This window comes from Strongylocentrotus purpuratus, unplaced genomic scaffold, assembly GCF_000002235.5.
Source record: "Strongylocentrotus purpuratus isolate Spur 01 unplaced genomic scaffold, Spur_5.0 spur5_scaffold_4, whole genome shotgun sequence".
In the NCBI taxonomy this organism is placed as follows: Eukaryota; Metazoa; Echinodermata; class Echinoidea; order Camarodonta; family Strongylocentrotidae; genus Strongylocentrotus; species Strongylocentrotus purpuratus.
The window spans coordinates 4118133-4133581 of record NW_022145610.1 but is presented as its reverse complement, the minus strand read 5'-3'; the positions used below and the strand labels follow the sequence as shown (position 1 = coordinate 4133581).

Here is a 15449-nt window from a genome sequence, read left to right as displayed (position 1 = left end):
TCAGTTTTATTTAAAAAATGACACATATCAGACGGTTATTTCTGTCTAAGTAATAATTAGTAGTGTGTGCTCTTTCCAGAGTCATCGATCGGCAGCTGACAGGGAGCGGCCGCGCCCGGGCCAGCCGAACATATATATATTGGCTACCCACCAGTGACCAGCGCCAGTCAAGGGGCAGGATCAGCTCAGTATGTTACACCGTTACAGCAGCCGCGGAAAATGAAATCCATGAGACTTCATTTTTTTCGATTGCCGGAACAATATAACGCCAAAAATAAAATGACACTTCAGTTTATATCAGAAATCCATTATGAACTGACCTCTTGAATTACCGTCCAAGATCAAGACCACTGCACAGCGTCTGTTGTAAATTCGACTTTGTATGTCTTAGCGTATGCATGGCATCGCAGCTGATTGAGTCATGAACATGCGCACTGTACCGTACTTGCGAAGTGGGTGTTGTTGATAATAGTTTTATGGTGTTCATTCAGTATTGCCTAATTATATCTTTTTAATCTTCAGTTTTATAAGAAATATCAGTTATCCGTTAAAAAAACTGAAAACAAAAAATTGTATGTGTGCACCATAATGTATTGCTACACATTTCCTAATTTTGCGGAGGAAGGGTATCGTTAATTGACCATAAATAAATAAATATAAAGCGAAAATATAATTATAATTTTTTTTTCAAAAATTGGTATACACCCCTACATTTATCATTATATGGGATGATTCCAATATTTGTATCTCTCTTTATAATCATACTTTGCAGTAAGATGTATATTCGATTAATATCCATTTGAAAGCAGAAATTGTAAGATTTGTTGGGTCGCACTGCAAAAAAAAATACATCTTATAAAGAAGAAAACTCAATCCTGATGGGGTTATGAGCCCAGGGGCGTACGCAGGGGGGGGGGGGGGGTGGGGGTTCAAACCCCCCCTTTGGTATTTTTATGTATGTAAACCCCCCTAAAAAACCTAAAACCCCCCCCCCCCCCTTTTTTTTTTTTTTTTTTTTTTTTTTTTTATTATTAAAAAAAAAAATGATCCCCACGGCTAACCTAAAGAAGGTGACCTTACCCCCCCCCCCCCCTCAGAAAAAAACGAAGATCCTCCTTTTTCATTTTGATGCAACTCTCGTTTAAAGGGATAGTTGAGTTCTGTTTTCAGACCGCAAATGCCTTCAAATTGCATGGTTATTGCTCTTACTTCTTATCTATGACATTTATAGTGCCCTTTTAGAACCTTAAATTGCTATGAAAGTAATTTTAGACCCCAAAATGTGTGAAATTTAGCCAATACGATCATACCAATTCAACTCCACTTTTAAAAAAACACGGTGACCGTTAATTAATTATTTAATTAAAAATAACAATACATGAGCCGGCTAATTGTGGGTAATACAAGCAACACGAAAATGCCAACAAAAAAGCCAACATCGGCATTGGCTGAAATACGACGGAAAAGGCGTTATTTCGTTTTTTCAAAGGTTTTTTTCAAATTTGTCTAAATATCTAATTTTGTGGTGGTACACAAGTATTAGAAATCGTTATATTTCAGCCGTCTCTGAACCGATTTTGATCAAACAAAGGTGATTTTGTCATTTAAATATTATGTTCTTTCAAATTTGACACTAAGTTTTTCATTATCTCACAAAAAATATTTTGTGTAGCGCCCTCTGCAACAGAACTCAACAATTCCTTTAATACCATTATTTTGAACAAACAGAACTTTCTTTTTCCTGGCTCATTTTACCTGATTGAGGTGTCGTATGAAAGGGCAACAAATTAACCTTTTAGAAATATGATTTTTTTTTTTTCTTTGAAATTCAAATACCGTTCGCCAAATGACTTACCTTTCTTCAAATTGTTTTAAACACTCATGCGTGTAATATGCATCATATGGAGTTGCACCAAATGAAAGAGGGGATCTAAGCTTCAACAAATATGTGTCGGTTATTGATTATAACTGTGATAATTCTCTGTTTTAAGGAGGAAGGGAAGGGGCTCTTATTAAATAGGAAAAGGGGAACTTATCGGAAGGAACAAAATTGTCAAATTAAAACGGGCACCTCTCAGATCTAGGGTCATTTATTGCTCTTAAAATGTTATTTCTTCAAGAAAATACGAGGCGGTCTGTAATATTTAGTTTTCATAAAATTGACCTTTTTTCGCAATGGATCTAAATAGATCTTTAATTAATTTCTCTCTCGGCATCCCTAGATATTTCTCGAAAGAGTGCCGTAACTATAAAAAGGCTAAAGGAGGCGTTGTGGCGTGCGCCTGTAATCCAGCTAAAAGTGGAAGCCTTACAAACTGATTCAGCCGAGGACACAGGTTCGAAACTGAGTCACGTATTTTGGATGGTGACGTTTAAAGGTCGATCCCCAGACGTAAATAATCATATCTGATTGATACACGTCTGTAAAAACCCAATACACACACACACACACACACACACACACACACACACACACACACGCACAGAGAGAGAGAGAGAGAGAGAGAGACTGATTTTATGCTATCTAAGTTTCTAGTCTGTACGCTCCTTTCGCGCTTATAGACGATACTTTAATTATAAGACTTTTCTTTATAACATACAGTCAAGTTTTGGATAAATTTCCTTCATTCTGAACAGATAAAGGAAAGTAATGAACATTACCTCGGGTCCATAGAAAGCCGAAACGGTCCATTCACCGAAGGCTGGATGATTATGGAACCTGTAATCGCCCGATAGGAAGCCGGAAGGCTCGGCATGGGTCTCTCGGAGTCTTTTTACACTGGTCCCACTAGGATCCATTATTTCGACGTGGAGCTATCAAAACAAGAATGAGATAAAGATGAATAGAGTTGAAAATAGAACTATATAAAGAGGTAATATCATTGATTTTGGAACCGTATGATAATGACACTATATAATGACGCAAATTTTATGAAATGGTATGAGCCTATCTATACCACACCACGAACAACATTTCAAATTCTTAACTTTAAAACCATGGTCCCATTTCACACGCAACCTAACCTTTATCCTGAAACTCTTGTCAGTGTTAATAAAGTAATATCCATGTATATTTGAGGAGATACATACGCACGGCTGGGTAATAACGAATTTATAATTTTAGGAAATACATGTAGGCCCAGGCGCGTACGCAGGGAGGGGGTTTTGGGGTTAAACCTCCCCCTCTTGAGTTTTTTTATGTGTGTATTTTTGAGCAAACCCCCCCCCCCCCCCTACGGAGCAAAATGTTAAATTTTCAAATTTCGAGACACCCCCCCCCCCCCAAAAAAAAAAAAAAAAAAAAAAGTGTCCTCTTACCCCCCCGCCCCCCACCACCCGGCCGGCACACATGTATTTATAAAGGAAGCAGATCTATCTTGTTGTATTCAGTCTTTATTCTCAACAAAACTAAAGTGCATTCAGATTCATATAATTGTCAATACATTTCAAACTAGAGATGACAAATATGACTGATTACCTCTCGATCTGATGGAAGCATGTCCTGATCCAAGGACATGACTTTGATCATCACTGGAACGAACAATGATATAAAAAGAGTTTGCTTTCTTTTAACAAATAGAATGACATTTCTTAAAGCATTATTCAAAAGGTAAAGAGGTACTGAAGAGAGCCTTATACAGGAATTTATTTTCTTTTGGTGATCCATCGGGTCCAAAGCTGATAGTTTCCATTCTTTTGGTATGGTATAACCTTCTCTGTTCCTTGTTTTCTGTATTATTGATATATTCATTTTTGTTCATGACAATAAGATAAGATGAAATGTAAAAATGAATAGATAAATAAGTATATAAATGCATAAGATAACTAACTGAGTAACTAACTGAATAACTAACTAACTAACTAACTAACTAAAAAGAAGATGATACCGTACCGTCTTGGTTTGGGGTGTAGATTGGTTTGTCCGTCTGTACGAAGACGTAACCAGATTGAAGAGTGACCAGGATATCTGTTTGCTCTTCGAATGGGTAGATAGGGTTCAGAGATTCAGCCTTTAAGACCATGTGTTGGAAAGCTCCCTCATTTCTCATCAAATCACCAGCTTGAATTACGACCGAAAAGGATTGAGATGAACCTAGACCAAAGCAAAGGTGAAAGTCAGTGGCATTTTTCTCCCGGTATTTACTATGCAGCTCGTTTAGAAGCAATGCCTAATATGCCTATATAGGTCGCATTGGCTCTACGGCTAGGATACGATGGCCGCAGGCCCCCGAAATCGAGAGATACCTGCGGTGGCCTCATGCAGGGTCACTCTATGGCGTAATCCTATCTTTTACAGACCATATAGGGTCGCCGTGGGATTATAGCGCGGAGTTAAAGTTCAAGGGTTAGACAATGTTGGAGTTTTCGAACTCAAGGCAACTGCATTTAAATTACCAAATGTCAAACATGTTAAACAGACTGCATGAGACGTTACCATACGTGCTATGTAACACGATATCACCCCTCATCTCCCCAGAAACAATAAATTTCTCATAGCCTTGCCTACAGTCCTGCCCCTAATTCAAAACGACTGGGAACAATTTTTCTCAAATCTCCTCCAAAACTTGCTACTTTGTTACGATTGATTAATAAGTAGCATGTTGATGGTCCTTTTATTCATTCTTATTGGGGTTGGGCTAAATACCATCAGAATCTGTTATTTTTATGACGACGAATCGGTCGCAGTGTGGCCTAAACAAAACGTTACAAATTTTGCTCGCTCGCTTCGTTCACTTTTAAATAAATATTCAACCCTTCACACACAACAGCAAAGTATGTTGCTCAAGCTGGATCTTGGACCTCGTAACGAGTCAATCTTGAAGATCCTCCCTGATAAAATAAAAATTACAATGTAGGGTATATATTATATCTAAAAATTATCGTAATTGTAATTATTAAAACTGAAATTTTTGGCTTTTAGGCTACCTCTTTGTAGGGGCTCTTTTTCCAGAAAGTGTCCTTTTTGTTGGCGCCTTAACGTCTTTGAAAGACACTCCGCCGCCCTTGCTATTAAAGTCAGGCGCGGATCCAGGATTTCTTAGGGGAGGGGGCCCAATTTTTTTTTTTTTTGCTCCCGAAAATTTGAAAATCGCGCCGGCCGAAAAGTCGCTCAGTGGGGGCGGGGGTTGTAGTGAGCACATTTTTTTTTTTTGGTCATCGAAAATTTAAAAATTTGCACCCCCTGACCCCCACCCCATAGATCCGCCACTGATTAAAGTTGCTCAAGCGTGCATGTGTATATATAGGGCAGCACACGGACGTATACGCACGGCAGCGTATCGGATATCTTTAATTTTGGATTTTTGTTTAATACCTGGGCTGACAAGTCTCGTATCTTCCGAAAAAGTCACAGTCGAACCGGGCCGCATCAATGAGACTTTCACTTCAATGTTCTGAACGTTTGGTGGGGATCTGATGAGGGTTACGACGACTTTCTCTTCTACACCTGCCCGAAACACGTTAGGAGAGGTCACGAAAAAGGTCCTGTGGAATAGAGAAGAAGGAACATAGAACATGAAGAGAGATGAATGAGAGAGAGTGAAAGATGAAAGAGATGTGATAATGAGAGGTAAGAGAGAGGGAGAGAGAGAGAGGGGACAGACACACAGACACGGAGAGAGAGAGAGAGACAGGAAGAAGGGGGAAAGAGAGAGAGAGAGAGAGAGAGAGAGAGAGGGGGTAGAAAGAAGGAGAGAAAGTGATAGAGAGAGAGAGAGAGAGAGAGGGGGAGGAGATGAGATAAATTGAGCTGGTATGGTATGGTATTGTATTCATTTTCAAAATCACAATTAAAAAAAAAAAAGAAGTACGTGTCAAATCAAAATGTTACAGCTTGATAGCCCACTCTTTGTAAAAACGCATGAACTATTTTTGTGGTCTAAATGATTTTTAAAAAATGAATATATAATTCAAAAAAATAAAAAATAAAATAAAAACACCTAGCATTTCACTCTTAATCGTAAATTGTGGACATCTAGATAACACAGTACATATCTATCAGGCGCGGATCCAGGTTTTTCCAATAGAGAGGCCGGAAATTTGAAATTGCGCAGACCGTTTTTTTCAACTCAACATACCGATACTGACAAGGTCATATTAGAAGCACCATACCGGTACCTACAAGCAGTGGCGTCGCTAGAGCTTTATCAGTGTGGGGGGGGGGGGGGGGGGGTGTGGAGGCCACCGATTACCGGATTCCCGACAAAACTATCCACCAATTACCGACAAAATATATTAATGCCAAAGTCCAAATGTCTCCAAATTAACCCTATAAACCCGTGGCCAGGAGCTAAATTATTTTTCAGTTTACCCCTTTGACATTTCATTGATTTTCAGAGAAATAAGACGATTCGTTGTACCGTCCCCGATTCTCATTTCTTGTTTCCCCCATACCGCGCTAAGCGCGGTAGCTTTGACGTTTCATTTAGTTAATAGAGAAAGAAAACGATTCGTTGTACCATTCTCGCCTCGAATCCTTGTCTGAATTCAGTTTCCGGCCCCTTCACGTTTCATTTAATTATTAGAGAAAGAAGACGATTCGTTGTACCGTTTGCGACTCTTAATCTTTGTCTGAATTCCCCCCTCCCCTTTAGCTTTGACGTTTCATTAAATCATTGGAGAAAGAAGCCGATTCGTTGTACTCTTTTCGACTCTTAATCCTTGTCTGAATTCCGTTGTTCCCCGCGCAAAGCGCAGAAGCTTTGATGATTTATTATATTATTAGAGAAAGAAGACGATCTGCCAGTGTCATAAATAAGGTATAAAAATGTGCTCATCTGACGATTATTTAATGTATAAAACCCTGACCTTCTGGGGGCTCCGCCCCCCCCCCCCTGGACCCAACACCAATTTGTGTCCTGCCAGTGTCACAAATAAGGCATAAAAATATGCTCATCTGACCGTAATTTATTGCCCCAAACCCCTGAGCTTCCGGGGCTCTGCCCCCTGAACACAACCATTTCCCCTGGATGTTCATCTGACCGTAATCTATTGCCTAACACCCCTGAGCCTCCGAGGGCTACGCCTCCTGATCCCCAAGCCAATTCGTGACCTGCCAGTGTCACAAATAACGTATAAAAATATGCTAATCTGACGATAATTTAATGTATAAAACCCCTGAGTTTCTGGGGGCTCCGCCCCCTGGATCCAACACCAATTTGTGTCTGGCCAGTTTCACAAATTAATAAGGTATCAAAATATGCTCATCTGACAGTAATTAAATGCCTATACCCCTGAGCTTCTCGGGGCTCCACCCCTTGGCCCCGCCGAGAAATGTACAGCGGGGCCTGCATGTAAGAGTGGGGGTGATGGGGATTTTTTTTGTCTACCCCCCCCCCCAAACGTTTTTGCCACTGCCGGTGTCACCATTACGTACCAATATTTGCCTCGCATAATTTCAAATTTGCCCCCCCCCCCCCCCTCTAATAAATCCTGGATCCGCGCCTGATTCATACGCCTGCATAATCATGTTTGCAAACATGAGAGAGGGAGAGAGAAAGAGGGAGAGACAGAGAGAGAGAGAGAGAGAGAGAGAGAAGGGGGTGTCAGGGTAGGGAGGGGAAGGGGAGGAAGGGAGGGAGGAGGGGTAGAGGGGAGGGTGTGAAGGGGGGGGGTAGAAATAAAAGAAAAGGTAAAGGATCGAGAGGAAATGAAATGAAAATCAAAAGAATAGAGCTTTTCTTGTACAAGTGAAAAGCTTCTGGGGCTATGCATTTTAAAACGTGCTTGATGTATATGTCAAGACATAACATTCTTGTACAGCTGTATTTCAAATTCTGTTAATTCGAATGTTCCAAAGGTTCGTAATTCCGAAAAAGGAATAGGGTTCAAGGATAGAGTGGGTTTCAAGAATTCACGAGGTTCTTCATTTCAAAACGCAATATCATTGAGAACCATCTTCTTAGTACCATGGAAAGATTCGGAGTAATGACCCCTACACCATCCTCGGAATTATTAACTTTCGGATTTAATCCGAAATTTTGTTAATTTAACAAAATTTCTGAATATAACGAAACTTCGGAACTTACCATATATGCCTACTTGCGGGGTAATATACGCCAAATGTTCGAAATAACGAACCTTAATTTTATTTTAAAATCATGAACCCCCTGGAGACAGAAATTTCCTTTTAAAGGCAGGCTTTACTACCTCAGCTAGAAGGGATAAGACTACCAAGCGAGCCAGCGAGGTCACTGTGACAGGTGGCTATCTCATTAACTCAGCTCTCATTTAACATAAGAAAAAGAGTATCATGGGGGACCAACAGGCACCGATTGGCAAATTTTTCTATATAGAGGGAGCAAGTAGCTACAAGTAGAACAGTGTGCCTTTAAAAATAGGATACAGAAAACTGTCTGTAGGCTAGGAATAAGGGTAGACGTTACGTTCTTTTTATCTCTCTCTCTCTCAAAAAGAAAGGGGGAAAATTCAAATGCAGGAAGTTTCATTCGGCAACATGCTGTTTTTCAGGTATTCTGAATAATAAATCAGGTAACTAGTAGATAATCTATTGGACAGATAAATATGTCAAAGAATATTATAGATAAAACGTAGAAAACGTTATTGCGTTATTCAACGTTATTGCTAGACCCTAGTCATCTATATGTACAATAAAACGATCACTTAGATCACATTTTCACTTTGTTGTTTATAAAAGGTCAAATACTGTAGCTCGAGTTCCAACTAACTACAATGAATACAAACATCTGACGGAATTAAAAGAATGTTACAAATAATTGATTGCGATACCTTCATTATTTGATTTCGGAGTTTCCAAGCCGCCGATATATAGGCGATTGAGAGGTATTTAAAAAGAGTTATATTTTCTTTACTAACAACTGTTTTAAAATTTGAATGAGAGTATGATTGTTAAACGCATATCGTGAAGAAATGAATGATAACTGAAGAAGATTATGAGAGTGAAAGATAAATATTATTAAGCCAACAAGAAAGTAGGGAGAGGGCAATTTGGGAGGAATAGAGACAGACGGTCAAATGTCCTAGAACAAAGTACATTCTTTGCTGCTTGCAAATCCTTCAGCACTTTCACAGCATCCCACCGTTTTATTTCCTCATGTGCTGTTTTGTTTGAAATTCTTTTACTGTTCATTATGTGATCAAATTCCCTATTAATTGTGTTAATATAAAGTTTTTGATTGTCTTGTGTTTCAAATTGTAATTGACGTGCTACCTACAATCTAAAAACTGAAATGTTAAATCACCATTTAAAGGGGCGGAGGAGTGACCACTCTTTCAAAATGTCAGATTGATACTTTTAACATGCTGGATTCAACCTTCATAGTGTTGGATCCAGCATGTTCAAAATGTTAATCTACCATTTTGAAAGAGTGGTCACTCCTCAGCCCTTTTAAATGGTGATTGAACATTTTGTTTTTAAAATAAAATTAATACAAAAATATACATTGCTGATTTATAAAAAAGGGTAACCAATTTTGGTAGTTCCTGATTAAAAAGTCCTTACCAATATGACTTTGAAATTGATTTCATAATGAAGAATAACTTATTTTATGTCCGATAATTATCCTATTAATAATATTTCTGCACGGATAAATGAGCACCAGGGTCTTTGAAAAGTGTCGTAAAAATCGCCTTGTACCAAGTTTGGGCGGGTCAGGTCATATGCATGTGCTTCTTTGATCTTAAATCTTTTAAAAGTTAAATTATGAGTGTTTTTAAGATAATGCGTTGTATCTAGGCTTCCAAGAACCTCATGCCAATCCACAGGATACCTTTTGATTATTTTGAAATGCCTAATAAATTCTTGTCTCATGATATCTACGTTCTCTCTGCTCACTTTCCTGCTGCGCAATTTCACACGGGTAAAGAGCATATATTAAGGTGTTTATCTCAAATAGCGAATGAAACTTCAAAGGTTACTTAGCCCAAATGCAAGAAAGAACACATATGATGATATCAAAGAAATTGACAGCAAACTTTCATGAAAAAGAAAGCATCCTATTATAAACTTTATCCATTTTTGTATCACTCAATGAGAAGGTTGCTTAAACAAGGGATTCGAATGAACTCAAGATTGTAATCATCATAACGAAGAGAATATCATAAATGTTACTTGTATTAAGCAATTCCTTGAGTTTGGGTTATTATTAACACCTTTTTTTTCAAGTGCGTAATAGTGAATGTTAATAAATTGGCAATCATTTTTTAAATGCGATAACACACACATAATAGCTTTTGACCCACATTCATTGCTTCAGCCCAAACTTGGTACAAGATGATTTTCACAATACTTTTTGAAAAGTCTCCTGTTCAGTCATCATTGGCAGCACACTTATGAAAATAGTATCATTTTACAGGGTATAAGTTCTTCTTCACAATTAAATATGATAAAACTTCACATAGCTTGTAACATTTTAATTAGAAGCTACCAAAGTTGGGTACACTCTGTATATGCACTGTACTATAACTAAGGAAGGTGAAAACAAATAGTTATAAAAAGACGGACAGATGGGAGATGGTGAGAAAAGAATATATAAAATTAATGTCTGTAATAATATAAAGACTGGAAGGGAGTTATTGTAACTTACGCAGGTGGATCTTGAGTCACCCCTCCCGGTACAAGTGATGCACTAATCGCGAGTACGAAGATGAGAATAATCGACCCCATGGTGGTCGAGACACCAGTCATTGACAACGTCTTCGGTAAGCAGTTTCGTCTTTACCAAACCTAGGAGGAATCTGCAGCTCCTTGACTGATCATGCAGTAGGTTAGAATTCAGAAGAGATGCCGCACCGACGACGGCAAAGACTCAATTGACGTTCGTACCAGGCAGCAAAGTGTTTTATTGAGCCCAATGCTGTAAACTTCTAGTTCCTTAATTGGTCTTTTAAGTCGAGGTCCGGGATTCTGCATAACTTCCAGGTGTTTCTATATTAAACGATGTTCTCTCTCTCTCTCTCTCTCTCTCTCTATCTCTATTTGCACTTTTGCAGAGTGTTGTTGTTACCTAGATCGTCTTAGGTGCCCGATCCCGGATGAGGAAAGAAAGATCATGAGAGTTCAAAATAACAGGAAATAACACCCACCTCGTATTCGGCATAGGCCTACTTTGTGAAAATATGGGGGAAATCCCCAAACATGATCTCGCAAACCGAAAGTACACTATCTTTGCTAAAAGGACTACTTGTACCAGGGAGGTGTTTTAAACTCTCATATCTCTGCTTGTACTAGGCAGATTTCCTGATTGTCAGTCGCTGTACGTAGCAGTGTCTGCACAGTGAGACTAGGCTGAGTTGATTTTAATGCAGCAAGTGACTACCAGAGTTAGACTCTACTCAATACTTAAGGATTTGTGGTAAAGTGACAAATTAAAGTCCGTGCGTGCAGATTGGTTTCCTAGCGTGGATTCCTTGACCATGGCGATAGTAAAAGATTAAGTAGGCCTGTATACAGGGGCGGCGATCCCGGGGGACGGGGAGGGGACACGTCCCCCTCAATTTTTTTTAGGGGGAGGGTTGTAACCCCGGAAAATTTGAAAAAATTCCCCCCCAAAATGTATAGCAAATACTGACTAAAGACTGCAACACAATTTTAGGCTCTGGAGGGCCCCAGAGTGCAGCGTTTAGACTAATACAAATGCCCCAAAAATCTCGCTCGGTCGCTACGCTCCCTCGCGTAATATCCTTCAAAACGTACAATTAAATACCGCACTTCGTCTCCCCCGGTCATGAAAATAAATCGCCACCCTGGCTGTGTAAGTCAAAATGCCTCCAGTTCAAGTTTAATTTTGATATCTATATTGTTGGGAATAACTATAGATTCATGTGTTAAAGCAATTTACCTTTTTTTTTCTTGTGCCAAAAGACTGTGGCTCCGGCATAGTGACCCAGATAAGAGCTGCGTCTTCACTCTCTCGAGATTGCCAAATAGCCCGCTATTTTTGATTTGGGAAATAATCCCGAACCTACAAATCGCGTCCTCATCAGCTCGAGATTCGACCTCGAAACTTGAAACTCGACCTTGAGAAATTAGCTCGAGATATTTTGCTCAGCGTTCGCGCAGAGGGCGAGTATTTGGTCCGGTGAAAACGCACCGGACAAATAGCTGGATATTTTGTCAAATAGTGGGATACTTTGCAAATTATTCCAAGATATCTTGGGATGACAATCCCGGCCACATATCCCGCTAATTGCAACTTCGGGCTAATGACGACGCAAATTAGCTGGATAGTTTGCGATCGGGATAGTTCAAATATCGGGATATTTGGCAATTTCGAGCTAGTGAAAACAGGCCTTAATACAGAGTCCTACCTTCTCGTGGACTTGTGACCGGAGGTGAAGCCTTGGTATGTTTTTCTTTCAAGGTGCTACACATCCCACCCCAATGATCGAGTTGATATATCATTGTTTGTTGTATTGATCTTGGTGATTTCATTTGTTAAATTGTCCCCCCCCCCAAAAAAAAAAAAACAACAACAACAACAACAACAACAATAACAACAACAGCAACAAATATTAATTTTTGTTTTTGTTTGGTCTGTTTTCGCTGAATTTTCGGACGCCAGTTGTGCCCCCCCCCCCCATCAGCTACCTTATACCCTCAGCTACACTGGTAAGATAATATTCACTAGGGAATATGAACAATTTAAACCCTTTCTATTTCACGTGAGAATGTATTTTATTATTTCCTTGTTGCTTTAGAAGAAAATCATCAGGAGGTTTGTGGAGCCAGGATATCGCATGTTTTCTCATGACCTAGGAGGTCATAACCTGTTCTGTTTCGATGCTGTGTTAAATTCTTTTTTAAACCTACGAGATTCCGCTTTGGGGATGAACAATAACATTACGAAAGTTCTGGAAAAGTTTGGATGCAAAGTAAGTTGAATCCCTTTATGATATGACGCATATGATTTTACTGGGCGTTTCAATAAATAAAAAATGAATAAAAAGAAAGTAAATTAAAAAAAGAAAGAAAGAAGATATTACAGTAGACATAAGTAAGAAGGAAGAAAGAAAGAGAAAATGTAAATCAATAATAATGAAAGAGAGAAATAAAACTAAAGCTTCGCTTTTTCAAGTACCCCAAAGTGCCCATTTAACTACGAGAAAATGGTCCTCTTTAAAAAACCCTAATAAGTGCCCCTTCCCCTTCGTCATAAGTGTCCCGTTTTTACCTCTGATAGGTGTCCCTATCCAAATCTGATAGGTGTCCCTTCACCTCTGTAGTAAGTGTATTTTCCCCTTTTAATATGTGTCCCGTTTCATCTCTGATGATAGCCCATGTTGGGGGATGGTAAATGCCCGTTTTCGTTTCAAATAAGTGACTTTTGCCGTTCTGATTAGTTCCCCTTTTTCTTTCTAATAATTGCCCCTTCCTAAAAAAATGATGATGTGTTTCCCTTGTTACTTTGATTAATGTCCCTTTGCCTTATTAATAATTAAAAACTGCACCCTTTTACCGACATTTCCCACTGCCCCTTACAAAGTGTGCCCTTTTGCGGTCATCTAAAGAGCCACATCTAGTTTCAAAGAATCGGAGCAGCTTTGTGTAGTAACAGGTTCCATATTTCTACCACCATAATGAAAGGCAGTGAATACAGTTGAAAAATATGAATAGGTAGAAAAAAATAGCGGAGTTTTCTACTTCAAAGGTAACTACATTTACATTACCAAATGTCATTCATATCAATGTTAAAAAGTAAAATGATTACCATACGTACTATGACAAGAGTTTTTTTTTTAAATCTCCCCTCATATTCCCGAAACAATTGATTTCTCATTGCCTCCCTTAAATGTTCTCTAATTTAAATCGACTGAGCGCAACTATCTCGAATTTCCAACATTTATAGTTCATCTCATATCAAAATTCTATTCAGTCTTTTATTATGAGATTGTGCTGAAGCCTCCATAAGCATTGGTAAATTCATCTGATCGGTCGAAATGCGACCTCATAGTTTATTTTTTTAAATAATTTTGTTATGATCGCTCGCTTCGCTTGCTTCCGACGATCACACTCAACTGCAAAGCATGGTGGTGAAGCATTATTCATCCCTGATAATGTAATAGGAGTATATACGAATGTTCACAAATTGTTTTTTTTCCGGTTTAAGATTAACATTTTCAGGTGAACATAAAAATAATAGGAAATGAGTTTTCTTGGAAAGGAATGAGGAACTAAAAACATCAATATATATATATATATATATATATATATATATATATATATATATATATATATATATTGTTAAATTGGTGAATAGTGAGGAAACATTAGTGCAAATATAAGGTAGCGAATCCATTAAATGACCAACCTGCATTCTTTACTTTACTCTCTATTCTCATTCATTGATTACTTTGTATGTAAATCTTGCATTTTATGGTCAAATAAATTACATATTTAATAATTAATTAATTAATTAATTTATAACACTAATAAAATTAGCAGTAATATTAATAATATTATTAATAATAATAATAATAATAATAATAATAATAATAATACTTTAGTAACAATAATAATATTTATCATCATCATCTTAAGGGTAATATTAACAACAATAATGATAACATCAAGCAATCTCCGATATATTCGTGAAAAGCATTATAACTTATTTAAACACTGAGCTGTCCCTTTTCCTCATTTTTAATTAATTACATGTAGATCTATTATCATTTTTGTTTTTACAAATCTGTTTTGCCTGTCTTTTGTGTGTGATTTATTTATGAAAGTTAATTGGGGGCTGGACTTGTGCTTTAAGTTGAGCCCTATGATGCCACAGATGTTAAATCCATTTGGCAAGAGGCCAGAATTTCCGCTAAATGTTTTTTCTTACAGCAGTGGCGGATCCAGGAATCGATGGGTCGCGCACACCCCCACCCAGCCTTTTGCCCGCCTAAAAAAATAGGGGAGGAGCAATGGAAGAAAAAAAGGGGGAAGAAAGAGAAAAAGAAGATAGAAGAGTAGAAGAGAGGAAAAGGAAAGAGAGAAAGAAAGAGAGAGAGAGATGCAATTTAAAACATCGCTACCCTGAGAATCGGGTCAGCAATGTATTGGATGCTATAGAAACCCCACCCCACTGCAAGGTATACGTAATTTGTACATACAATTATATGTGGCGGTCCGGGGGGGGGTGATGGGAATCGTCCGCAGTCCCCATTTCTTGGCGGCCTAAAAAAGGGAAAAGGGAAAGAGAAAGAGAGAGAGAGAAAGAGAGAGAGAGAGAGCGAGAGAGCGATGGGAGAAAAAAGAGAAAAGAAAGAGAACAGAAGGGAGAATAGAAGAAAAGAGAGAGAGAGAGAAGAAGAAGAAAGAAAAGAATAAAAGAAGAAATTTGAAACTCAGATGTACACATGCAGATTACATTGCCGCTGATTTGGCATTACATGTGTATAAGAAGTCCTCTGACGAAATTAGGAAAAAGAGTTCTAGGAAAATGTTTACACGAGAGAGGGATTTATAACGAAATGAAAGG

General features: G+C 38.4%; 1 protein-coding gene across 1 annotated transcript in view; it reads right to left on the bottom strand.

Moving 5' to 3' along the window:
• The window catches only part of c3 (complement component C3), a 91547-nt gene extending 80773 nt beyond the window's left edge, over window positions 1-10774 (bottom strand). Inside the window, 9 exon segments of the mRNA NM_214521.1 lie at window positions 2662-2700; window positions 2702-2716; window positions 2718-2735; window positions 2737-2748; window positions 2750-2814; window positions 3479-3531; window positions 3893-4093; window positions 5315-5484; window positions 10566-10774. Coding sequence (NP_999686.1) covers window positions 2662-2700; window positions 2702-2716; window positions 2718-2735; window positions 2737-2748; window positions 2750-2814; window positions 3479-3531; window positions 3893-4093; window positions 5315-5484; window positions 10566-10645 — 653 coding nt within the window. The 5' untranslated portion in view covers window positions 10646-10774.
• Window positions 10775-15449: the final 4675 nt, after the last annotated feature.